The sequence below is a fragment of the Paramisgurnus dabryanus genome, chromosome 2, assembly GCF_030506205.2.
Source record: "Paramisgurnus dabryanus chromosome 2, PD_genome_1.1, whole genome shotgun sequence".
Classification (NCBI taxonomy): Eukaryota; Metazoa; Chordata; class Actinopteri; order Cypriniformes; family Cobitidae; genus Paramisgurnus; species Paramisgurnus dabryanus.
Window position 1 is genome coordinate 974,610 of NC_133338.1, and position 25,391 is coordinate 1,000,000.

The 25,391-nt window shown below is 35.9% G+C and overlaps 1 protein-coding gene and 1 long non-coding RNA gene across 2 annotated transcripts in view; both read right to left on the reverse strand.

Moving 5' to 3' along the window:
• Positions 1-3,137: 3,137 nt before the first annotated feature.
• Positions 3,138-25,391, reverse strand: part of LOC135783419 (uncharacterized) — a 75,276-nt gene continuing 53,022 nt past the window's right edge. Inside the window, exons 3-17 of the mRNA XM_065294125.2 lie at positions 24,720-24,910; positions 24,561-24,602; positions 24,253-24,348; positions 13,844-13,937; positions 11,653-11,834; positions 11,371-11,475; positions 8,544-8,602; positions 8,226-8,290; positions 7,935-8,149; positions 7,613-7,857; positions 7,408-7,539; positions 6,427-6,553; positions 5,709-5,738; positions 5,587-5,613; positions 3,138-4,599 (exon numbers count right to left, since the gene is read on the reverse strand). Coding sequence (XP_065150197.1) covers positions 4,316-4,599; positions 5,587-5,613; positions 5,709-5,738; positions 6,427-6,553; positions 7,408-7,539; positions 7,613-7,857; positions 7,935-8,149; positions 8,226-8,290; positions 8,544-8,602; positions 11,371-11,475; positions 11,653-11,834; positions 13,844-13,937; positions 24,253-24,348; positions 24,561-24,602; positions 24,720-24,910 — 1,894 coding nt within the window. The 3' untranslated portion in view covers positions 3,138-4,315. The remainder of the gene's footprint in view (positions 4,600-5,586; positions 5,614-5,708; positions 5,739-6,426; positions 6,554-7,407; positions 7,540-7,612; positions 7,858-7,934; positions 8,150-8,225; positions 8,291-8,543; positions 8,603-11,370; positions 11,476-11,652; positions 11,835-13,843; positions 13,938-24,252; positions 24,349-24,560; positions 24,603-24,719; positions 24,911-25,391) is intronic.
• Positions 16,824-18,599, reverse strand: LOC135783418 (uncharacterized). The gene is made up of 2 exons (XR_010545627.2): positions 18,237-18,599; positions 16,824-17,484 (listed from the first exon to the last, which is right to left on the reverse strand). It is a non-coding gene; the product is annotated as an uncharacterized lncRNA (long non-coding RNA).

Here is a 25,391-nt window from a genome sequence, read left to right on the forward strand (position 1 = left end):
TGCATTTTTTTTTTTTTAGAAAACGAAAGCATCCAATGACTATAAAACCTGAGGAAATTGTTTATTTCTTGTGACTATAGAAGCACAAAAAGCCTCACATATTGCAGACCTGTGTGACCTTCATCTGTGCAGACTAAAACACACACAGCAGCCAAACAATAACAATCTTTAGTTAATCATTTATACCTGACCCTATCAAAACACACCATACAGACTACAAAGTTTTACCCTGGAACCGATGAACCAAAATATTTAGCAAACTCTTTTATACAAAGTGATGTACAAAGATCAGGAAACAATTTGTCATAGGGAGGCAATAATACAAAAGGTGCTTATAAGTTTCACGTTTTCACTTTTCTGAAACAATACCTGTTGTTTGAGAGAGAGAGGGAGAGAGCGTGTGTATGTGTCTACAGTCAATATCAATTTGTCAAGTACTTTTGAAAGATGAGTATTTAGTTTCTGGATGGGGTGTACCGTGTAGGAATGTATGAAGGTGTGAAAATATGCCGGTGTGATCCCAGTGAAAGTTCTGTAAGTGAGCAGTAGTGATTAATACCTGACTCGCAGTTCAGCAAGTGGAGAGAGATGAAGAGTTGCATTACATGAGGAAGATGAGTCGGGCTGAACCAGTTGGAGTGATTTGATGCTCTGTACAGGAAGGCCAGCAAGGAGAGCATTGCAGTCGTCCAACCTAGAGATTACCAGGGCCTGGATGCTCCTTCATAAGGAATGGCCATATTTTCCTGATATTGTATAATACAAATCGACATGATTACCCTGTTTGCTAGTAACTTACTGTAGATTTAAATTTATGTTAAATATATGCAACAGTTTGTTCAAAGTTAAATGAACATTAAACATTAACAAGAAATCCTTATTAACCTTTTTCTGTTTTTCCTTCAGATTTTGGTTCCCAGAATGACTTTCATGAGGCTCAGGGCCGGCGTCATGGGGGGGCATTAGCGGGCAGTGCCCCCCCCCCGAACAGGTTGTCGTGCCCCCCCTACAAAGTTTTTTATTAATTTAATATATATCAAGAATAATTAAAATAAATTAAACATTGAATGTTTCATGACTTGTAATGTAATCAAATGAGGAAAATATAGTTGATATAGGTTTTCTTTAATTAAAATAGACCAGTTTCTCTGATTGGATGTATTGCCGCGTCTCACCCGTCTTAAGTCTTTAGCATATTTGTGACTTGATACTAGCAACGTGTTTTTTCGCGGCATTTTATGGATTGTGTAAAATATGGATATTAGAACATTTAGAACGAATCAGCACCGCCTGCTTCATCTGACTTCTTGAAAACACAGACTGGCACAAACTAAGAGATTAGAGGTCGAGGTGGAATTTACAAATCTACAGGACACTGTTTTAAGGAAGTTTAATGTTCTTACACGCCGTCTTCAGCTATTTCAAAGGTAAGTTAGCGTTGTTTTAAATTACGTAAGCTTAAATGTGAAGTGTGGCTATAGACCGTTAACAGCATTACGACGTGATTATGGTAAAGCGGCTTTTTTAAAGCTAGGACGTGGTGTGCGCTGTGCTATGAAACCCATTCATTTCAATGGCTTGCGCCGCGCGAGGTCGGTTTGTTGTTACGTCGAGTAGCGCGAGCGCAGCGGAGCTCAGGTTGCGCTCACGCCGCGGTCGAAGTTCAATAGTTTTGCGCATAGTTTGTGGTCTTTTGCACTTTATACGGGAAATGAGCTGACAGTCTGTACCAGTTGTATGAGTGTGTGCTTGATGTATTTGTTGTTTTAATGTCTTGTTTTTGCAAGTTATTGTTGCTTTTGCGTGCCCCCCGTTGGAAGCCGAGTGCCCCCCTGTTAGTTATGGTCTGGCGCCGGCTCTGATGAGGCTGTTATTTTACTTTATGTTGTAAAGACAAATAAAAGGTCTAGGCCTCAGATATTTATAAATGGGCGTAATCAGATAATATTTTGAATGGTGAAAAAGGCAGATTTGGTGAGTGATGAGATGTGAGAGGAGAAAGACAGAGATGAATCGAACACTATGCCTAGGTTATAAAGGGTGATGGTTTGACATAACAGCCAGCGATATCGATTTTACCAATATTGAATATTGAAGGAAATTGTTGTCATCCATATTTTTTTCATCAATGCAAACAGTTATAACATGGGAAAGGGATCAGTGCGTTTAAAGCACATGTACAATCTGCATAGAAGTAAAAACTAAGACCATGAATACGGATAACGTGACCTAATGAAAGCATGTAAACAATGAAACTATTTTATAGATATTTAGTACTGACAATCAGATAACACGACAGAATGGTACCAGACAGAACAGTATATGGTTCTTCAAAGCACCTTTAACATCTTTCTGTTTCATAAAAGGTTCTTTAAGGTGAAAAGGGTTCATCAGATTATAAAAATATTTTAAGAAATGCTTCTTTAAAGAACCTCTGGCAAAATGGTTCTTTGTGGAACCAAAAAAGGTTCTTCTGTGGCACCTTTATTTTTATTGCATGTTTTCCACCAAGGCAGTGAGTGTTGGTTCGGAACCAGAGCCTAATTTTAAATCAGTTCTTTCTTTTTCGACACCCAAAGCACCACCTCTGAACCAGTAGCACCAAAACATTGCTGGTCCAGAATTAAGAACCAGTTGTGTCAGGGACTGGGATTACTGTAACACAATTGGAGGGTAGCTACATGCTAAGGCTAACATTGTTCTGTGTAAATGATAAAAAATATAATTTTTCTCGAATGCAACCTCCGTTTAAATAAATTACATCGAGCTGCACATACATGTTGGATTCGCCGTGTTTGGGTGCCAATAAGGTACGCAAAGCCATTGCTGCCTCGCTAACATTGTTGGGAAAGACGAGACGTATACAGTGACGTAAGACTTGGCTCTGTGGTGGCTCTCTAGTCTAGCCCATGAAAAGGCAAACCGGTTCTTAGAAGGCTCGCTAGCCGATCCAACCTCAAACCAGCAACAACACTCTGAACCAGCACCCGGTTCTTTCTGGTGAAAAGGGGTATAAGAGTGCACCCTGACGAAGGCTTCTTCTCTGAAACATTGGTAATAAAAATTTACTTAAGGGAGTGCACAGTTCTATCATTTCGTTTGTCCATACTAAGACTTCTGCTTATCTCGTGGCACAATGATGGGCCAGATTTCTTTTCACTGTATTTTTAATGATGTTGCAATTTAATTTTAAGAATGAAAAAAAACTTGTTGGTAGAAAAAACAGCATGAAAGCATTTTACAAAAGTATACTCTAGTACAAACTATTAAAAACAAGTTTAAAGCAGTAATTGCAAATCAAAGATAATACTTTATCCCAGTTATAATCTGATTTGCACATTCATTCAATGTTGAACCACAAAATTTTATTTCAAATAGATTTTATTGTTTACATCATTATATTAACTGAATCACAACGTCACTGTAGGTTAATGTAACTTCCATAAAATGTGAAATTCTATACTGAAAAACCCCAGATAAAAACAAGCTTATTTTAGCTGGTCGTCCAGCTGGTTTAGCAAGCCGGTTTTAAAAGAATTTTGGCCAACCGACAAAACCAGCTGAACAATAGCTTGGCTTGGTTTAAGCTGGTTTTATAAGCAGGGATAGCAAAATGTCAGTCAAATTTAATAGCGAACATAAAAGTCATACTTACGTAAATATAAAAACACACATTTGAAAGAGGTCTCAGATATTCTTATTTGACATTAACCAAACACAAGAAAAATCTTTACATTTTTACAAGATGATTATTTTGTATTTTTACATCCAATTAGAATACATACAGTAGCTGAATCTCCCTGCTTTTTTCCCATGTGTTTCTCATTATTGTCACCCATGTTTATTTATCTTGATTAGTGTTTTATCTTTTCTTCATATTTGCTGAGCTCTTGTCTGTTTTATGTGCTGCAGCTCTGTTTTCTCTGTGATTTGAAATGAATTGAAACCTGTAGGCTGCTTGTGTTCGTGCCTTTGCTGAAAGTCGTCAGTCGTGCTCATCGTCATGTTATTCAAATTCAGCTTTACACTTTATAGACGGTTTCATTGGACGCACATGCAGTGACATGATACGTGTCTGGCCCGAACTTTACTTCCGGTTTCTGTTTGTTTAATGGTCCGACTAGTTGCTAAACTGAACTCTTGAACAAATACCTCATCGAAAATAACAAATGTTTTGGTTTTCTAGGTAATCTACGTGTTGTTTATTTTGCTTATTATACAAATGAACTATGTTTAAAGTACTTTGTTGTTATTTATTCGTAGCGGAGTTAACCGGAAGTTACGTGTTGACCATGAACGCCGCTTGTTTATGTTGTTACTGTTGAAACTGTGTATACTTCTCCTGCAATTGTTCTGCAAGATGGTTTTGTTTCATCCTTTTTAAAACCATCAGAGTAACTTCAACAGCACCATCAACTTGATAATGTTCAATCATACATGTCACAATATCCCATATTTCTTTGTCCTCCAGTTTGCTTCTGGGAATTTTGTCTTTCCCCTGAAATGAGTCTTTAGTCAAATTCCATTTAAATTTGTCCCATTCCTTAGATTCCAGCTCTTCAAGACACTCCAGGAGGATATCAGACACAGATTCTGTTCCTGCAGCAGACAACACAACTTACAGAATTACTTAAGGTTTTTACTCAGAGAAAGATCTGGGGTCTGTAAAATGACTAGTCAGGTAAGATTAGTTGGTGCCTGAGTTTTGTTCACCATGAAAGTTGCTCAGTTTTAGGCGGTGTTTGTTTTGAATCAGGTATCGGAAATTGGGAAAGTGAGCATTAATGGTCAGGCACAGCAGTTTTTTTTTCTGCGAGTTTATTTGCATGACCTCAAAGGTAAAAGCCTGTAAATAATTCAAGATCACACTGCTTTGTGCTGAATGTACACATAATTCCCAGGTGAAAAGTAAACTTTTTTTAATGTACAATACTTGCAGGCAAGACATTAAATGTTTTGTCCGTATACTAACACACCCTTTGTGTTATTATTCATTGTGCCGCCCACTATGGTCCTGCGACATTAGATCCGAAATGTCTTGTCTGCAAGTCTTAATTTATCACAAAATAGAGTAACACGAGTAACCAACTCATTTAAATTTCACTAATTGTAACTGCGTTACTTGATTTAAAAAAATACTTTGTTACATGCTCCTTAACGCTGTGGAATTACAGTAACGGAATTACTTTGTAACCCGTTACTCCCATCACTGTTTTTAACACAACTTGTGTTGTCCCTTTCATTTATTTTAACATGAAATAACACCTTAAATGGCATGACACACACAATGTGTAAAAAATTAACACATCATTTTTTACATTGTATCTTTTTAAAATAGATTTTTAGCACATTTTAGTTCATCTTCATGGTGTCTCAAAATAGCACAGATAAGTAGATGTTCTTAAGATTATCTCAAGAAGTACTAAAGAAGAATTTTTTGAGCACAAGTAAATTATGGAAGTGTACTTTTTCATCTGGGAAAGAATGCAGGTGTCCTACACAAAATAAATATTTCAATGCAATCAGAAATCATAATTATCATCACAATTATAATATCATGTAAAATTATCACGATTTTTTTCTTACCAGTTAAACGAGCTGATGTGTGTCCATCTGCAAAATAACCAAGTTAATTCAGTACCATTTTATTTAAATGCACAATATTACGACATCTACAGGAGCTCTCTATATGAATCATTGTTACTTACCAACTGTAGAAATGATCTGCTTGTAATCACCTAAGAGAGATAAACAAGAGATTATTCAAACAGCATAAACCCATTTAAACTAAAACTGGGTGGCAACTTAAAAAAAAACGCTGACGGGGAAAAAGTTAAGCATGCTTCCAAACATATTTGATCATCACTTCAACAGTTGCACGATATAAATGTATATTTTAGATGAATGTTGATTTATAAAAATAAACACTACAGTCATATTTTCATTGTGTCTTTGCTGCGTCTGTGTTGGTTGTGAATTGCGCTCTGTTTCAGTCACACTTGATTCTGAGGAACTACTTTGTTTGGCGGAAGAGTAATATTTGTACTAATATAATTACAACTTATTTGTGTTTTATTTTATAAAATCCCGCTAACGTTATGCATATGAAGAAACCGTTTTATAAATGCAATAAACCCCTCGAAGCGTTGGGTTACCAGTGCATTTTATAACAGCTTCGCGTCGTGCCTAACAACGCCCCTTAGCTGTTATAAAATGCACTGGTAACCCACTGCTTCTTGGGGTTTATTGCTTTATTATAACTCTTATACCTGATTTATAGTTTTGTGTAACGTTTCCCTCTATGCCGTCAGTTTTCATTTATACTTTTGCGTCATTGTCAGTATCAGCGCTGTCTATTGGTAATACTGTAGGTCATTTATAAGGCCATTTGTTACCAGGGATCTATTGCATTAATTCAAATCTTACCTTTACGTATACTGACTTTCCATACAACTTCATTATTTTCCTGTGCCATCAGCTGGAGAGAGAAGTCCTCTTTTGGTGATTCAATGAATGCTTCAAAGAAATTCTTACTGTATGTGAGCTGTAAACTCTAATGGAGAGAAAGTAATATGGGTTAAAAGCTTTATGGATGGACATGATGCAGGTTTGAATTCAAATAAAAGTGTATATAAAACAGAAATAATAATAGTTAAAAAGATAAAATTCATGAAACATTACTCATTCCTACATCACTCCCTGTATTCAGTACTTAGAGTAACTTTTTCCTTGCCATTGACGAGTTAACTCGTCAATTAAGAGAAAATGCTTCCCTGACAATGAAGAGTATTTGGCGGGGAAAGAGTTGAAGGCAGGGTGCGTGATCTCGGAAAGCCAATGTTGGATGTAGAAATTAATATACATTTATATATACAGTATAAACACGGTAGGGATAGGTAAGCGGATTAAACTGGTTCAGCCGGCTGTCCACATCAACTTCACTTTGTACTCTGCCATGACTGCTTCCATCTTCCATCATCTCGCTTTCTGATTGTATTTTGTTTGGTTTCACGTGATAATCTCAAGAGTGTGTGCATGTTTGTCCTCGGGGTTCCCCCCACACATCAGGATTTTCTATTAAACATGTTTAATATTTACGATTCGCAATCGGGATGGCTCCGACATTCTTCCGATCAGGTTTGGACAGGTTAACACACCTCACACCAAGGGAAAATCTGATAAAATAATCTCTAGAAGCATCAAGATAATCAAGACATAGCTAGGATTGTTGGAAGGGGGGAAATCAGCCCAAAATCAGCCCGATTATCTTCTGGTGTGTACCCAGCATTAGTAGACATGCTCCTTACTGCTGGCTACAAGTGTGTTTTTATGTCAGCCCAAAGCGTTTTTTTAAAAATCGTGCACCCGCCTTTAAATTTATGAAAGGTATTTTGGACAGCAAGTTACCTCAGGTGTGATTTCAGGATGAAGCGCAGATTTCTTCAGTGGTGAATGTGTAAACAAGGTGTTCATCCGAAGTGGGTGTACAGGCCTGGGCTTATCGATTAACATATTTGTACCCTCTTTTTTATTAACAGCCTACAGAGCAAAAATATCAACATTATAAAACATAAGATATCATCTTTAACATGTTCCTTTAAAGATGATGTACCTTTTTCAATGTATTTTCATTTGGAATCAGGTAGACATGAAGTGTCAGATGAGTTTTTCTAGTCTGATAGATCAGTGTTTGACAGTGAATATTCACAGGAAAGCCCATCCGCACCAGAAGACCTTTTAGAGAAAAGTTGTTATCCAGAAGCTTGGCATGAAATCGAGTTAATTCACATTTCTCCAGTGAAACTCCACTGTCTTTAACATGAAGAACTTTCACTTTATCCTCATCAATAGATCCACCTGGAAATTATTACATTTATATGTTAGGTCTTATTTTACACAAAACATTTACAATCTTAGATTTGATATGAACATACCTAAACACAGAAAGTGAGGTAGATAGACTGCCTTCATTTCTCCTGAGATGACTTTAACATTCATCAATGGACCACAGGGTGAATAATCCTTCATTACTGGATCATGAAGAACACGATCCCAGTCACATGTTTGATACTTCAGCTGAACATCACCAAAACATTCAACACGAAGACCGGTTCTCATGCACTCATAACAGCCTGATTCCAAATTCATTCTGTGGAGAAATGACCTGACGATGATTCATTTTATCATAATTTAATGAATCCGTATAAAATAATAAAATTAAGTACCGGTACATCATCTGTGCTTCATCTGAGATCTCTGAGGGTTCAAACAGTTCCCATTTAGATGAATCCTGCAAAAGTATTACCTCATATATCATTTAATACAATGGGTTTTATAAACAAATAAAATATTTTAAAAAATCCAGTTCACATGTTCAAAATTAAACAGCTTAAAAGCCTTTAAGCACAACAGCAGGACTTTTAGATTGCTTCACACAAAGTTAAGCTAAACTGCTGGTATGTTACTCTAGTCTATGTGGTGCAGGTTCATAAACTACCTGTGGACTGTGCGAGTATGGAATAAATGTGATTTTCATCACTCACCTTAAACTTAGAACAGCTCTTACAATCGAAGGGGAATTCAACACATTGAGTATTTGAAGCTGATAAAAGAAAATCAAACCATTGAACATAAGTGACAGGAGATTCATTTGTTTTTCATTTATTGTTTTGTGTCAGTTAACACAAAAGGTCCAAAGACCTTAAAATTCTCTTGAGCACTACATTACATTAGCATTACATAATATCCACATTCACTAAACTATTACCTTTTATCAATTCTAGCAACTTCCAAGCCAACATGCATACAATCATACACATAGTTTCATTGAAAACTTATCCAGAGTAAATTTCTCAAATGAAAACATGTTGAAACATTAAGTTAGCAAACAGTCTTTAAAGGAACAGTATGTAGGATTGTGTCTAAGAGGCTGTTTACACTTGGCATTAACATGTGTTTTCGTCGATCGGATCACAAGTGGACGACGTTAATGCCAGGTGTAAACGGTGTTCAAAACGTTTTGAGCTCGTCCACTTTCGACCACTTTCAACCACATCCAGAGGTGGTCGAAACCACTTTCGATCGGTTTGCTTTGGAGTTGCGGAACGCACATGTGGTTGAATGCATTCGAACAGCCATACGCGACCGCCTTCTCTCCGCCCATTTATCTAATCTGAGGTATTAAACACAAGTTTTACGTCTTTTTTGACTTCTGGCGTGAACATTCGGTGAACAGCGCTATTTTTAGCCTTTCATTGATAAAACTAAGCGGCTGATCTCCGTAGTTTCGTTTTGAAAGCGTGTGAAAGTTGCGCGATCCTATTTCATCAATTGCGCTGAAAATTCAAAGAAAGCTCTTACATACTCATGTACAAAACACTGTGCAGCATGTTTACTTGCTAAACAAGCAGTTCACTCCGACATAATATTAGTTTGCATCATGTAAACTCATAATTACTCCCGCTCGGGTTTGAATGACAGCAGAGAGACTCGCCCACCGTCTCACAGACCACCCCCTCACAGTATTCAGCACAGAAGCGGTCGAAAGTGGAGAAAAGAGACGGATTTAAATACCAGGTGTAAACGTAATGTGTCACTTTCGTCCACTTGTGATCCGATCGATGAAAACACATCTTAATACCAAGTGTAAACAGCCCCTAAAACTGGTATTGCAATCACACAACTGGTGGCCAATACACAACATGACAACATAAACATCAGTTGAGGGCTGCAACTAGGGCTGTGCCGGTTTCAGAATTGGTGATGACGGTTATGACGTGAGTCAAATGTGACGGTTCGTCACATAACCGTCTGGGGGGGGGGGGGGGGTTGCTTGTTTAAATGCTCGTGGATTGACGCAAAAGCGTAATTTTACCATAAAATCATGAATGTGATGCCAAGTGTAATGACTTTGAGAAATTTAACAGAAAGCATTTAAATATTTAAAAAACACACTGTTGCCAGAAGACTGCGCTGTCACTCTCTGCCCAGCATAAACGAATCCTCTATCTATCACTATCTTAATAATCTTCAGGGAAACAGATTTGTGCATTGGGCTTTTTATGTCTGTAATTGTGTCTATATCTGTCATTACACGGACCAGAACAGCACGAAAACAATGTGGATTAAAAAGCGTCTTGAAGAGGTTTTGCTCATAAATGCATGTAAAATAAAGTAATGTGAACTTGAGATTGTTATATTGTTATTAAACTGCGCCATATGCGCTGCAAACGCAGCCGGTGTAGCACAATGGCCACGCGCGGCAGACGCTCTCCGCATACGCGCTGCTCAGTGCTCATGCTTGCGATGTGAAACCAGCATTTGAATAAGCTAGACACTGATTAGCTACTTGCTCTACGTTTATTTACAATTAACAGCAAGACAACTAGCAGTGAATGTGCTTTCAGGAGAGTTAATAGATTAACATGGGAGGATTTTAACTTGAAAAGCGGGGCGGAGCCTTTCTGCGGTTAAAACATCTTATGGTCATTCATGTTTATTTGATTCTATAAATTAAATAGAAGGAAGAGATGATTTGAAAGGTGAGACTTTGTTTAATATGTTTAATCTCAAAAGTAACCAAAAAGTGCCCTGGTCTCTCCTGTATGTAAGCGCGTTGTCAGTGTCTGCTCCGCTCTGTATTTTCATTGCGTGACGTGATAACATGGTGGGGCGTGTAACACAGACTGTTGACAATTGTTTTTAATTAGTATTTAAACATTCTTTATGAGATATATATTTAAATATTTTAATAACACGGTTTTGTCGGTTACAGAGTTCTAATGACGGTGTTCAACTATAACCGTCGGTCTCACGGTTATATAATAACCGTCACAACCCTAGCTGCAACTCCACTTTTTAAATGACAATATCCTGGCCAGACCACTGTGATATAAGTATTTGAAATGAAAATGATTTCTTAATGTGTAGTGACATATCACTGCCATTTTTTGATTAATTGATTTAAATTTCTTACATACTGCTCCTTTAAGTATCACATTGTACCTGGTTGGCCTGCTTTAGCAATCATCTAGTAATAGGGTGATATGTTGGCATCAGAACATCATAGAGACACAGGATTGGGCTCTGTTTATTTATTCATTGTACTGATGGCATTAGGTTCCCCTCCGTGCTTTTAGAGTTTTATCCTGACTGCCTAACACTTGCCTACTACTAACCAATCTAACAATGCACTAGCAATCTTTTTAATCTGGACCTAAAATTAGGCCCTTGGTTAGATGAGTTTTGCCACTGCAATCACTCTTTATATATTTTCTTTATCTAGTAAATAAAAGATAAATGATAATATCATCAATAACAATACTTAATAATCTCATTGAATTCTAACACAATTGTGTACATTTACGTTACCTTTATCGATGATTTCTTTAAGTAGGTTTAAAATGTAATTATCTTTTTTTGATTTTCCTGGGAAAACTGATACAAGTTCTTTGTAGTGCTTGGTCAATTCTGAAACTGTGAGATATTTTGATTAGTTCACACTTCATGTTCTTAACATTTATTCAATTTAGGACAACCAAAGCATTAAAATTTTAAAATTCAGATTTTTTTCCAGTTTATTCAAACACCAAGCTCAGTTTGGCTCTGGAAAACATGAATATTTATGACCACTGGAGAAGAAACGAGTCTTACCACTCATGGCACACGGTTGAACCGGAACTAGATCCTCTTCCAACATCTTGATTGTGTTTTCAATCAATGCTGTTATGATTTTGTGTATTGTTGAGACACTATAGGAACCACTTTTCTCATGATGGACTTTAAGCAGTGATTCTGCCATTCTTTTCATTGCTTTATTTCTTTTGGGAAAGCCACTGAAAATGAAATGACAAAAGACATTGTAAGACAGCTGGTAAAACAATAAAGTTGTTTATAACGAGACACTGTAAAACAATACAACCTCAGGTGGCGCTGTTACCCTATATATATGACCCTCAGGTGGAGCTGTTTATAGACATTTAACCCTTTGATCTCTTTATCACAAATATTTTCACCCTAACATAGCCTTCATGCTCACATCATTGGGTAACTGCTGAAAATATGCTCTTATATATTTTATAAATGTGTGGTTCTAAATTTGCATTTTTTATTCATGTGAGGCATCATTTTAAAGGTCATGGTGTGATGGGAAAAGGTCTATTTTTTATAAGTCTAAGATAAGGTGGACCAAAGTTTTATAATAAGAATATAAGAAGACTTCTGCCAATTTTACCTGGTGTTCTTTAAAGGCAGAGTAGGCAGGTTTAAGTCTAAAAAAGTCTAAAACACTTTTTTCCAAATTTGTTTAAACTGTCTTTATATACCAATACATATGTAAAATGTAAGTACTCTGAAAAGAGAGTATAAAACTCGAGTGTCTGTAGACCTCTCACGACTCACTCCACCCCCTCCCTTTTTGGGTTTCTTCTAAAGCCACGCCCCCAAAACACATGAAGGCGCAACGCCGACCAGCTCTGCTGGGAGAAGCATTTACCTGAGACGAGCGGAGAGGAAGGAGCGCGGTGCATGTAATAACATCATGTCACAATCACATGTAATAATCAGTGATTGGGACACAGCTTCACAAGCTGTGTCCCAATTCCATGGCTGCGCCCTGCTAAGCATGCGATCTAAAAAGGTGAGCACTCGGTCTTTCAAGGTGGAAGCCTCAGAAGTTTGCGAAGAGAATTGAAATGAGACGGTCTAACCTTCGAAGGACCCATAAGTTGCTTCACCTGCTGCACGCGCATCGCGCCTGTCAGCAGGACACAGGGAGACGTTTCTAACTTATTAAAATAAATATGAAATCAGAAAAATGATAATTTATTTTAGAAAATATGACATGTTGACACAATAGTCACCAAATTTTTAAAGAGACACTACACAATTTAAACACATTATATATTTTTGTAAACATGCAGAATATTTGTCTAAATGGTCTAAATGATATACATAAATAAAGTAAGTTTACATATTAAGATAAGTTCTAACAAAAATATTCAAAGGTTGAATCGAAAGCAAAATAGGCTCCTACAGTATGTGATATATTAGAGTCTTACGTGTAAAATAGCCCATCCATATTATTTTATTGTTTGACTGTTCAGTACAGTTCATATTTACATTAAAAAGCAGACATAAAAGTAACTTAAAAGTTACTTTTCTTAGTAACTAATTACTTTTAAATACAGTAACTGGTAGAGTAATTCAGTTACTTTTAAACGAAGTAACTAGTAACTGTAACTAATTACTAATTTTCAGTAACTTGCCCAACACTGGTATTAACACATATTTTAATGACAAATTTAGTTTGTATCATTGGTAAAAAGTGGTCAGTTATGTTATCTTGGTAATGTCAAGTTGTCAGGACAAGCTATGATGTATTGGTTATGGTCAAGTTGTCATAAACGTGCATAAAATCTCCTTCATGTTCATGAAACGTGTCATGTCATGATTATGAAGGTGTCATGTCAGTCTTATGAACACCACTTTAAGTAAAGTTTTACCGAATGCTTTTATGCCCAGCTATTATTTATTATAGTTATAATAATTAAGAGAATGAAAATCTAGTAATGGTAAATATAAATTGTGATCAACATCAGAATAATATTAATAATTTATAAATTAGAGTCAGATTTAAATATAACCAGAGAGGTCTAAGAAATAAATGGAATTGTTCTTCTTGAAGCACTAAGAAAGAAAAGAACACGAGATCCCTTCCCACTCTCCATTGGTGTTCTGTCGTTGGGCCGGTGGGTGGCTCCTTACAACATCAATCAAATTTCACATCTGGTCAGACAAAATATTTATATGCAGAGAAAAATAAATAACATAAATATAAAAATACCTTTTTGGGTAGATGTTGCAAAGATGACACAGCTCCTTTAATTTCTCCACATATGTTTTCAAAAGACGAGCCAGTTCATTAGAATCCTTGGTATCTTCAAATAAATATGAACAAAAGAAAAGATGATTTTTCATCTGGGAAAGAATCCAGTATGCAGGTGTCCTACACAAAATAAATATTTAAATACAAGCAGAAATCTAAATAAATCATCACAATCATAATATCATGTAAAAAGATTTTATTCTTACCACTTGAGTAATATATATATCTTTAACAGACGTGATTTTATAGAATAAACTCTTACTTATAACTCTTAAACCTGATTTATAGTCTTGCGTAATCGTTCCCTCTATGCCGTCAGTTTGTATTTATACTTTTGTGTTAGTATCAGCATGCAGCCCACTGGTATACAGTGTCCACAGGCATATTAACTGGTGTAACCTGTAGTATCAAGCCAAAAACCAAAGCAGCAGTGATGGCGGCAAATAGATAGACACTTAAGTTATGTAGCATCTGGCTGGATTGCAAGAATCGGATTATATCTGATACTTGGATTGCAGAATAGCTAGTAAATATGATATTATGTGTTAACCCCCCATGTCCTGGCTAGTTTCTAGATTTCTACATCAAAGAGACTATAGTCAGCCCCAACCATCTCAGTGGGACATTGTACGACCCCCTTTTGAAGCTCAACAGAGAGCTGATAAGGTGTGAATGGTCCTACACAGACGCAAGGAATGTCTTTGAGGAGAGCATATAAAAACTCTTGTAGGTCTTGTCTGTAAATACATTTATGCGTGTGTGACGTATGTTTTATAATAACCTGTATTCTCATGTACAATCATGTACAATCTATAACTAAGTCTACAACCCCAAAACAGAAAAAGTTGGGACACTGTAGAAATTGTGAGTAAAAAAGGAATGGAATAATTTACAAATCTCATAAACTTATATTTTATTCACAGTAGAATATAGATAACATATCAAATGTTGAAAGTAAGATATTTTGAAATGTCATGCCAAATATTGGCTCATTTTGGAATTCATGAGAGCTACACATTCCAAAAAAAGTTGGGACAGGTAGCAATAAGAGGCCAGAAAAGTTAAATGTGCATATAAAGGAACAGCTAGAGGAGGACCAATGTTTAGGAATGGGAATGTTGTCCTATTCTTGTCTAATACAGACTTCTAGTTGCTCAACTGTCTTAGGTCTTCTTTGTCGCATCTTTCGCTTTATGATGCACCAAATCTTTTCTTTGGGTGAAAGATCTGGACTGCAGGCTGGCCATTTCAGTACTCAGATCCTTCTTCTACGCAGTCTTGATGTTGTAATTGATGCAGTATGTGGTCTGGCATTGTCATGTTGGAAAATGCAAGGTCTTCCCTGAAAGAGACGACGTCTGAATGGGATCATATGGATCTAGAACTTGGATAAACCTTTCAGCATTGATGGTGCCTTTCCAGATGTGTAAGCTGCCCATGCCACACGCACTCATGCAACCCCAAACCATCAGAGATGCAGGCTTCTAAAAAGAGCGCTAATAACAACTTGGGTTGTCATTGTCCTCTTTAGTCCGGATGAAATGGCGTCCCAGTTTTTCAAAAAGAACTTCAAATTTTGATTCGTTGGACCACAGAACAGTTTTCCACTTTGCCAAAGTCCATTTTAAATGAGCCTTGCCCAGGGAAAACGCCTGTGCTTCTGGATCATGTTTAGATATGGCTTCTTTTTTGACCTACAGAGTTTTAGCTGGCAACAGCGAATGACACGGTGGATTGTGTTCACTGACAATGTGTTCTGGAAGTATTCCAGAGCCCATGTTGTGATTTCCATTACAGTAGCATTCCTGTATGTGATGCAGTGCCATCTAAGAGCCCGAAAATCACAGGCATCCGGTATGGTTTTCCGGTCTTGACCCTTACGCACAGAGATTGTTCCAGATTCTCTAAATCTTTGGATGATATTATGCACTGTAGATGATGATAACTTCAATCTCATTGCAATTTTTCTCTGAGAAGCTCAGAAAACTATTTTTCGCTGCAGCATTGGGGGAATTGGTGATTCTCTGCCCATCTTGACCTCTGAGAGACACTGCCACTCTGAGAGGCTTTTTTATACCCAATCATGTTGCCAATTTACCTAATAAAGGTCTTGACACACCGGGACGATTTTCGTGCGCGTTTATCGTCGGCGTTTAACGTGACGTTTTTTTGCTTTCACACCCAGACGATTTTTACTGGCGCTGAGCCGAGTGAGGTGCAAATTCACCCCTGGACGTTAGATGGCGCTTAATACAAAACAGATTTATGCCGGTACACAAGGGGGCGCAGCGAAACTTTATGCTTCTGTTCTGACACTCACTTGTCACACAGAAGAAGAAAGCCACACGCTAGTCAATAACAAGTCATATGCTTGCTTTTAACAAAACATGGATATTACTAGTAGCAGCTCGATTTCTAACAGCAGCAACTATACAAAGACTACTTCAACTCACCATCAGGATTCACCATCAGGACTCACCACCAGCTACTTGACCGTATGATCATGTGAAACATGATCTTCTCAGATAAAAGCAAACTGTGCATTCGTGTTATAGTCATTATAATTGCCATTTTGAAAACGGTGTGTTTAAATATCTCCGTGAACTTAAATACATTTGTTAAATCAAATCTATTTGATCAAATAATTCGATTCTATTATCAGCACTCTCCACATAAAATTAACTATTTTGATAGAACACGTTATATCAAAATTAAAGCTCTTTCACAAAATATAAGGTAATGGGTGATCCGATGTGTGTATTTTTGACTACTCTTTTACAAGCACTTTCTCTTGTTAACAATTTTCTCACATTTCCTCCCAAATGTATTGTATTTTGTGATTTGGCTAAAGTAGTAGGTATGTAGTTATTACAATAAGAGGTCAACAATACTGATGTACAAATATATGCATAGTGTCAAAATGGCACGTTATTTACAATTCGTTTTTTAATCAAACATTTATTTTTGTGAATGAACTGCAGTTTGCAATAACAATCAGAGACATGACAGTAAAATCAAATAAAACAGGAGTCAGAAATGTTGGTCCAGAAAAGTCACAATGACTTTAGTGCAACTGAACGGTAGTGCAAATCAACATTTAGAAATTAGAAATTTTCAAATGAATTTCTTAAATGTATAATCACTTAAAATACATAAGTAAATTGGTATATAATAAACATTAATTTGTGTGAACAAGAACTGGCAGAGCTGTAGAGCAAAAAAGTCACAATGATAGAAGTCTAAGTGAACTGTAGTGCAAATAAACATATGTATGAAATGTACATGTTCAACTGTATTTCTTGAATGTATAAACATAAAAAAAAACTAAATAAAATGATATATAATAAACATCTATAGGTGTGACCAAAAACTGGCAGAGCGCTCCTCCTGTGCTCCTCTTTCTTCTGTGCACTGCTTTTAATTTTTTCCCTTTAGCATCTTTTAATAAGAGGTACTTCTCCAGAGGTTTGTCTCGGACTGTTTTCTTTTGTTTAGATTGGACCTTGTCACGGCTGGTGCTGGATGATCCTGAAGACGTGCTTGCTGGGGCCTCCTCACTTTTGCTCACATCATTTTTAGCAGAAATATTGCTGTGAACACTGTAAAGATAAATGTAGTTTTCATCAGAATCAATCTTTCACACTGAGGGCCATGCCACGATATCCATGAGGTCAATATTTGATTACAAATGTAATTTAGATTCATGGTATTTCATCTGACTAAACAAACTAGGTTACCTATACACAGAACACAAATTAACGTTAGGTCTAACCAGAAGTGCAAAAGCAGTATAAAAAGTGCAGGATATCAGTATTTGCATAGGTGCAGGATTATGTAATACGATGGAACAATTTACTGTGGTTGGTACTATGAACATAATATACAGAAATTTACAAATGGATATGTACATAATAAATTAAACTATACAGAACAGGAGTGAAATTAATATTTAGGTAGTGCATGAATGAATTTGGATTGTAACTAGTCAGTTAAGAGTGCAATGGCATAAGTTATTGTGCAGTGAATAGTTATTCTAATATTCATTACATAGTACAGGGGTGTAAACGATGCATTTCAAGTAGTCCAGCAGTACAAATGAACAGTGAGTATGAAATAGACAGTCCAGTAGTGTATTGAACGGACCAGTAGTGCAAATTTACATTATAACTGTGCAAGTAATAAAAATGAATATTGGTGCATTACATTACGATATGTAATGCACTGACATTGAACAGTGATTAAACTGCATTTTGTTGCCTTTTACTTGTGTAATGACAATAAAGTTGAATCTAATCTAATCATATAGCCCCCACAGCTATGTATTGTTATGTTCTTATATATATCACGTTACCTTCGAAATTCAGTCGATGTTGTGAGGAACTCCGACACCTTCATAAACCTCCACAGCCTCGATGCTTCCTCGTGTGTTTACCTGTTCCACGTGCTCCGCGAGACCATTTTGTGCTTGAGCGCCACCAAGTCGTGTTTTACTGGAACTTCAGCAGCGCCAGGCACGTGAACAAAAGCGCCAATCTCATTGGTCGGCCAACTTTTAACGCGCCGCGTCAAACCAAAAAAACGTGTCCCACGCGTTTTTCTGAAAATGACGCATTTGCGCCTCGCGCTTTTCGCGTGGGTGTGCGCACTCACATTGGCGCTCGTTCTTGAGTCACGAGGCGTTAAACGTCGACGATAAACGCGCACGAAAAACGTCCCGGTGTGTAAAGACCTTAAGTTGCAAATTGGTCTTTCAACTGTTCCTTATTTGTACATTTAAATTTTCTGGCCTCTTATTGCTACCTGTCCCAACTTTTTTTGGAATGTGTAGCTCTCATGAAATCCAAAATGAGCCAATATTTGGCATGACATTTCAAAATATCTCACTTTCAACATTTGATATGTTATCTATATTCTACTGTGAATAAAATTTAAGTTTATGAGATTTGTAAATTATTCCATTCCTTTTTTACTCACAATTTCTGTCCCAACTTTTTCTGTTATGGGATTGTAGATTACCTCTGACCAATAGAGATGTTTAGTTTGTTATTCATCATACACCGGTATGAATCACAACTTAATGCTTGTTTACACCATTCATATTTGGTATCAAACCTTTCAATTTCCTCTTCATTGATAAATATGGTATGATGGTAAAACAATTCATTATATTTATACAAGCCAGAGAGGAAAATTTTGCTTTTTCAGAAACCACACATAAACATTTTTCTTTCAAAAATACAAACATGTACATACATGTTGATCATATAATATAGTAGCCCAGTTTGTGCTGAATGCAGTGTTAAAACAACAACGCTGTTATGAGCGCCACATTGTTTAGGCTGAGACACGAGCACGCGCACATGGACGCCATATGCGATGTGTTTTTAAAGTTCATACGCGCTTACAGAAAAGCGTTATAAACAGAAGCTAGGCGATCGATGGGCATCTTGAAAAACAGTCATCTGAAAACAGCGTTTTATAAAACTAATCACTGCAGATGTTTATCTGACATGTTCTAAATTTAGTCCAAATGTACATGATAATTTATCTGAATGTAGTGCTATCAGTGAAATTTACCCATCAGTTATGTGTAAGGGTATTTCTGTGGACAATTTATGCTAACAGCTGTTTATAACTCTCTCACAGGTCTGCATCCCTCTCATCAGTACAAACTATGAAGTGGAAAAACATATTCACACTTTTTGGACATAAAGTTATATGGTAACATGAGCCACATGAAGTTTACAGCTCTGTTGTGTATCAGTTTTTTAGTTTATACAAAGTTTTTGAATAGGGTATGTTTCCAAATAAACTGAAAATGTCCTACTGACCTTCATTTCTATTTTGATTATATTGTTAACTTAATAAACCTCAAACAAACATGTATACATTTGTCCACACATTCTTTACTGTAGTTCCCTCCTGCCTCATTATGCAGCTCATTATGTGAGTCTTTGTTTGCTAGCTGTCAATATCCTTCACGCATACGGCCCCTCTAAACAAAAACTGTCTTACAATTTCTAAATCAATATATTGTTTTATGTGAATGAGTAAGCAGAATGATTTTCACATAATTTTAAAGAAAAAACTCTAGACTACTAGATTCTGTTTAGAAAAGTCTTGTTAAAACATGTTTAGTATGGGTTTTGTGGACTTATATCAGTGACTTAAAAATGTTGCTTTTTTAAAAAACACGCATAAACATTATTCTCTCAAAAATACAAACATGTACATACATGTAGCTCATATAATATTTTAGCCCAGTTTGTGCTGAACGCAGTGTTATGAGACACTTGCCATTAATATGTTTAAACCAACTGAAAAAAGACCAAATGTAAGAGCATGTCAGACACTCTGAGAGTGTCCCAAAATGGTCAGACCCCAGAGGGTTAAAGACAATTTACTTCCCACTTCCTGCAGAAGAGCAGTTTTAGCTTTAATTCCATAAAAAGGAGACTTAACTCATCTAAAGAACTGGAGACCCGTAGCTCTCTTATGTACCTACTTTAAAGTGCTTTCAAGAGCTTTGTCTAACAGATTGAGCTTGCTTGTACACATGGATCAAACCTAATGTATCTCAGATCGAACTATAATGGACAATTTCTTTTTAATGAGAGATATTTTGGATGTTTGTAAAGTGTATGATCAAAATGTTGGGATTTTATCTCTTGATCAAGAAAAAGCCTTTGACAGAATTGATCACAATTTTCTGTTCTCTGTTTTAAAAGCCTTTGGATTTGGGGAGAGTTTTATAGCCTGGGTAAGCCGTCTTTACAATGAAGCTTCATGTATGTTGAAGGTGGGAGGAGGGCTTAGTCGCCCAATATCAGTTGAAAGGGGAATAAGACAAGGTTGTCCTATTTCTGGGCAACTTTATTCGTTAGCGTTTGAGCCCCTTCTATGTTTTTAAGAAATAATTTGACAGGTTTTAATTTGCCAGGTTGTAAGTTTGACTCTCCTCTAGTTGTTTCTGCATATGCTGATGACATTAATGTTTTTATCAAAAATGATGATGATGTACATGAAATTGTAAAGGCTTTAAAGATTTATGAGAATGTTTCTTCATCAAATGTCAATTGGGATAAAAGTGAGGCTTTGCAAGTTGGTAATTGGGAAAGGGAATTAATACCCTGTCTACCTGGTGGTTTGAAATGGACAAATGATGGGTTAAAAGTTTTAGGTATTTTCTTTGGCACACCACAGTATGAAGAAATGAATTGGGAGGGTTTAATAGAAAAGACAAGTGCAAGAATGGCCAAATGGAAATGTCAAATAGAGGACGTGTTTTAGTCATTAATAATTTAGTTGCTTTCATGTTATGGCATACATTTATGGTTTTAATTCCACCAAAAGCATGGGTAAAAAGTTTGCAAAGATATTGATGTTTAATTTTTTTTGGTCGGGTTCTCCATGTATTGGAGCTGTAGCACTTTATCTCCCTCTTTGTGAGGGGGGGACAGGGTCTCGCTGACATATCTTCACGTAAAGTGGCTTTTAGATTGAAAGCTGCTCAGAGTGTTTTATATGGAAGGGGTTTGAGATGGCTTGAAACTGCTAAAGTTGCTTTTACAGAAAGTGGGGGAGGTTGGGTTATAGTAGGTACCTTTTCTTGCTAAAATCTAAAGAAGTAGATTTTGGTGGGTTAACACCTTTTTATGATTCAGTTTTACAGGCATGGCAATTTCTGAAGGTTTCTAGAGATTTAAATGCATTACCTGGGATGTGGTTATTTGAGGAACCACTTTTTTATAATGATTTTATTTGTGCAAGATCCCTGAAGTCTGCCAGTATACGCTCAGCATTGAGAGAGGCAGAATGTACAAAACTTGGCCATTTACTTAAAGCTATGCACTCATCCATTGCAGAATTGGGGCATCTGGCTAATATAAGAGCTGAAAGATTGATTAAAAAACTTGTTGATGAAGTCTATGAATCACTAAAGCATTTTGCTAATGATTATGATATACTTTGTCAGTGGGATGATGGTTGTGATTATATTTTCCCAGTGCTTATGTTTCCTCAACTGTCGAAGAACACTTTGATTTAGAAAATAGTTTTCTTTCTTTTTCTAATGTACAGTTGGGTGTTTTTGAAGAGTTGGACAAAAAAAAGAGATATATTTTTTGTGTTATGTTACTCCATATGAAATCACTGGAAGAAATTAAATCATCAAGGTGGTTTGATTTTTTTGGCCCTGAGCAGGCTGTTGGAGATCTTTGTATAAACCCCCAATTGATAAAAAAACTGGTGATCTCCAATGGAGAATAATACATGGGGCTATTGCTACTAATAAACATGTAGCCCACATAGATCCTAATCAGAGTGTTGATTGTCCATTTTGCTCACAAAATGAAACTTTGACACATTTTTTTTGTGGTTGCTCCAGGTTGGGATCTTTGTTCAATTTATTGGAACAATGGTGTTTGCTTTAGGAAGAATGTTTTTCTTTTCCGTTTTTTTATTTTTGGACCAAAGTATTCTGTCAATAAGAAACAAAACACATTTTGATGAATTTTGTCTTTGGAGTGGCAAAACTTTCTATATGGCTTTCAAGGAAGAATATAATTCAAAACAAAAGGTCCAAATAAGTCTATGAGATTTTTGTAGGGTTATTAACAGCTCGGCTTAAAATAGAGTATGCCTACTATACATTGGTAAATAACTTGCAAGCCTTTGTTGACAAATGGACTATTGCCAATGTTCTTTGTGATGTGGATGATGATGAAAATTTGGTTTTATTTTTTAGTATTTCTAGAGTGTGTAAGTGTGATGTAGAAATTGTATTATTTTGAAATGTTGAATTGTTAATAAATTGATTTTTTCAATCAATCTCTCACACTCACAGAATAGTTACAAAACAATCATTTCCCTAATAAAGGTGGTGGAAAAATATCAAAATTAATAATTGTAATTATTAATTAATTACATTTAAAAAAAAGTGTTTTAAACAACACTATTCTGAAACCCCTCCATTCGCTACAGTTACAATCCAATTTGTTAAATATCCCTGCTTAACTTGGTCCATGTTTTTTTTTTATCGTCACAAGCGGAAATGCATGCATGTCAGGCTAGGGATAGTTCACCCAAAAATTTAAATTGTCATAATTTTCTCATCCTCATCGTTGTTTTAAACCTGTATGAATTTCTTGTTTCTGATGAACACAAAAGAAGATATTTTGATAAATGATGGTAAGCAAACACCTTATTGTAACCATTGGCTTCCATAGTAGAAAAAACAAATATGTTGGAAAACAACGGGTACCGTCAACTGCATGCTTACCATCATTTATCAAAATACTTCTAAAATGTTTGTTTTTTCTACTATAGCCCCTTTCACACAAACATTCCGGAAAAAACACGGAAAATGCATCCTGGATTTTTCTAGGATCGTTTGATTTTTTGTTCATTCACACTGCCAATGATTGGCCGGCATCTGCAAGGTCTCGGAAAGTCATGTGACCTGTTGAAAGTCCTGCAGTATCTTCTACGCAGCGTCTGAAGTTTGCATATTATTTATTATTTCTCTCTCCAGAAACCACTCATGTGCATTTTTGTTCAGTTAGTATTAATTTAATACATAATATTTAAATTTTGTTTTAAATGTTTTAAATATGTTTTGTTTCAATGAAATGGTTCAATAAAATTGCTTGGATTGCCTTTTAATTTAGTATTATTATTGTAATTACTGTAATAAATAATAAATAACATTTATGTGTCAATATAGGTATTGCAGTAAAATACCATAAAAATATAAAATATTGTAAAAATACAGTAAAGTACTGCTTTGTAACTATACAGTACAAATTTGTGTACTGTAAAACTGTATTACAGTACAGTACTGTAAAACCAAAATACAGTACTGTACTGGCAACCGTGCTGCCAGTACCGTACTGTAAAAAAACAGGGAAATTGTTAAAAGTGACACAATTGTGTACACTTACACTGTAAAAAAAATCCGTAAAAATTACAATGTTATTGCAGCTGGGTTGCCGGTAATTTACCGTAGATTTGCATTTATGTTATTAACTGGCAAGAGTTTGTTTAAAGTTAAATAAATTTTAAATATTAACAAGTCTTTATCTTCACAGAATAAAACTATACAATAATAGCCTCATGCAAAGCATTCTGGGAACCAGAAATCATCATCAACCTTTTTCTGTTTTTTTGCTCCAGATTTTGTTTCCCAGAATGCTTTGCTTGATGCTGTTTTTTTAGTTTTACTCTGTAAAGACAAATACTTATAAATGTTTAATGTTCATTTAACTTTGAACAAAATATTGCCAGTAAAAAACATAAATTTAAATCTACGGTAAATTACCGGCAACCCAGCTGCAATTTCTACGGAATTTTTTTACAGTGTACGTTACCTTTATCGATGATTTCTTTAAGTATTTTCAAAATGTAATCTTTTTCTGATTCTCCTGGGAAAACTGATACAAGTTCTTCATAGTGCTCGGTCAATTCTGAAATTGTAAGATATTTTGATTAGTTCACACTTCATGCTATTAACATTTATTCAATTTAGGACAACCAAAAAGCAAGCTGATGTGTAACACTGAAATAAATTTTTCAATACACAAGAAAGAAAGAAAGAAAGAAAGAAAGTCCTCTGTTTGTTGCATTAAACTTTAAAAATTCAATTTTTTTCGGTTTATTCAAACACCAAGCCTATTACCTTGGCTCTGGAAAACATGAATATTTATGACCGGTTCAGGCCCTGAAAAACAAGAACAAACATTAGTTTAAATTTTATCACAGAATGTGGCACAGTTTTGCCAAAAAATCGTACAACTTTTATTACAGAAGATTTTCACTGGAGAAGCACGAGTCTTACCACTCATGGAACACGGTTGAACCGGATCGAAATCATCTTCCAAAATCTCAATTGTGTCTTCAATCAGTGTTGTTCCTGATTTTATGATTTTGTGTATTGTTGAGACACTATAGGAACCCCTTTTCTCATGATGGACTTTAAGCAGTGATTCTGCCATTCTTTTCATTGCTTTATTTCTTTTGGGAAAGCCACTGAAAATGAAATGACAAAAGACATTGTAAGACAGCTGGTAAAACAATAAAGTTGTTTATAACGAGACACTGTAAAACAATACAACCTCAGGTGGCGCTGTTACCCTATATATATGACCCTCAGGTGGAGCTGTTTATAGACATTTAACCCTTTGATCTCTTTATCACAAATATTTTCACCCTAACATAGCCTTCATGCTCACATCATTGGGTAACTGCTGAAAATATGCCCTTATATATTTTATAAATGTGTGGTTCTAAATTTGCATTTTTCATTCATGTGAGGCATCATTTTAAAGGTCATGGTGTGATGGGAAAAGGTCTAATTTCTATAAGTCTAAGATAAGGTGGACCAAAGTTTTATAATAAGAATATAAGAAGACTTCTGCCAATTTTACCCGCTGTCCTTTAAGGTCACTTGGAGTGGGTCAAACTAAATTTCCTTGTAGTTTTATAATGTCTTTGTTCTGGTTAGTATTTA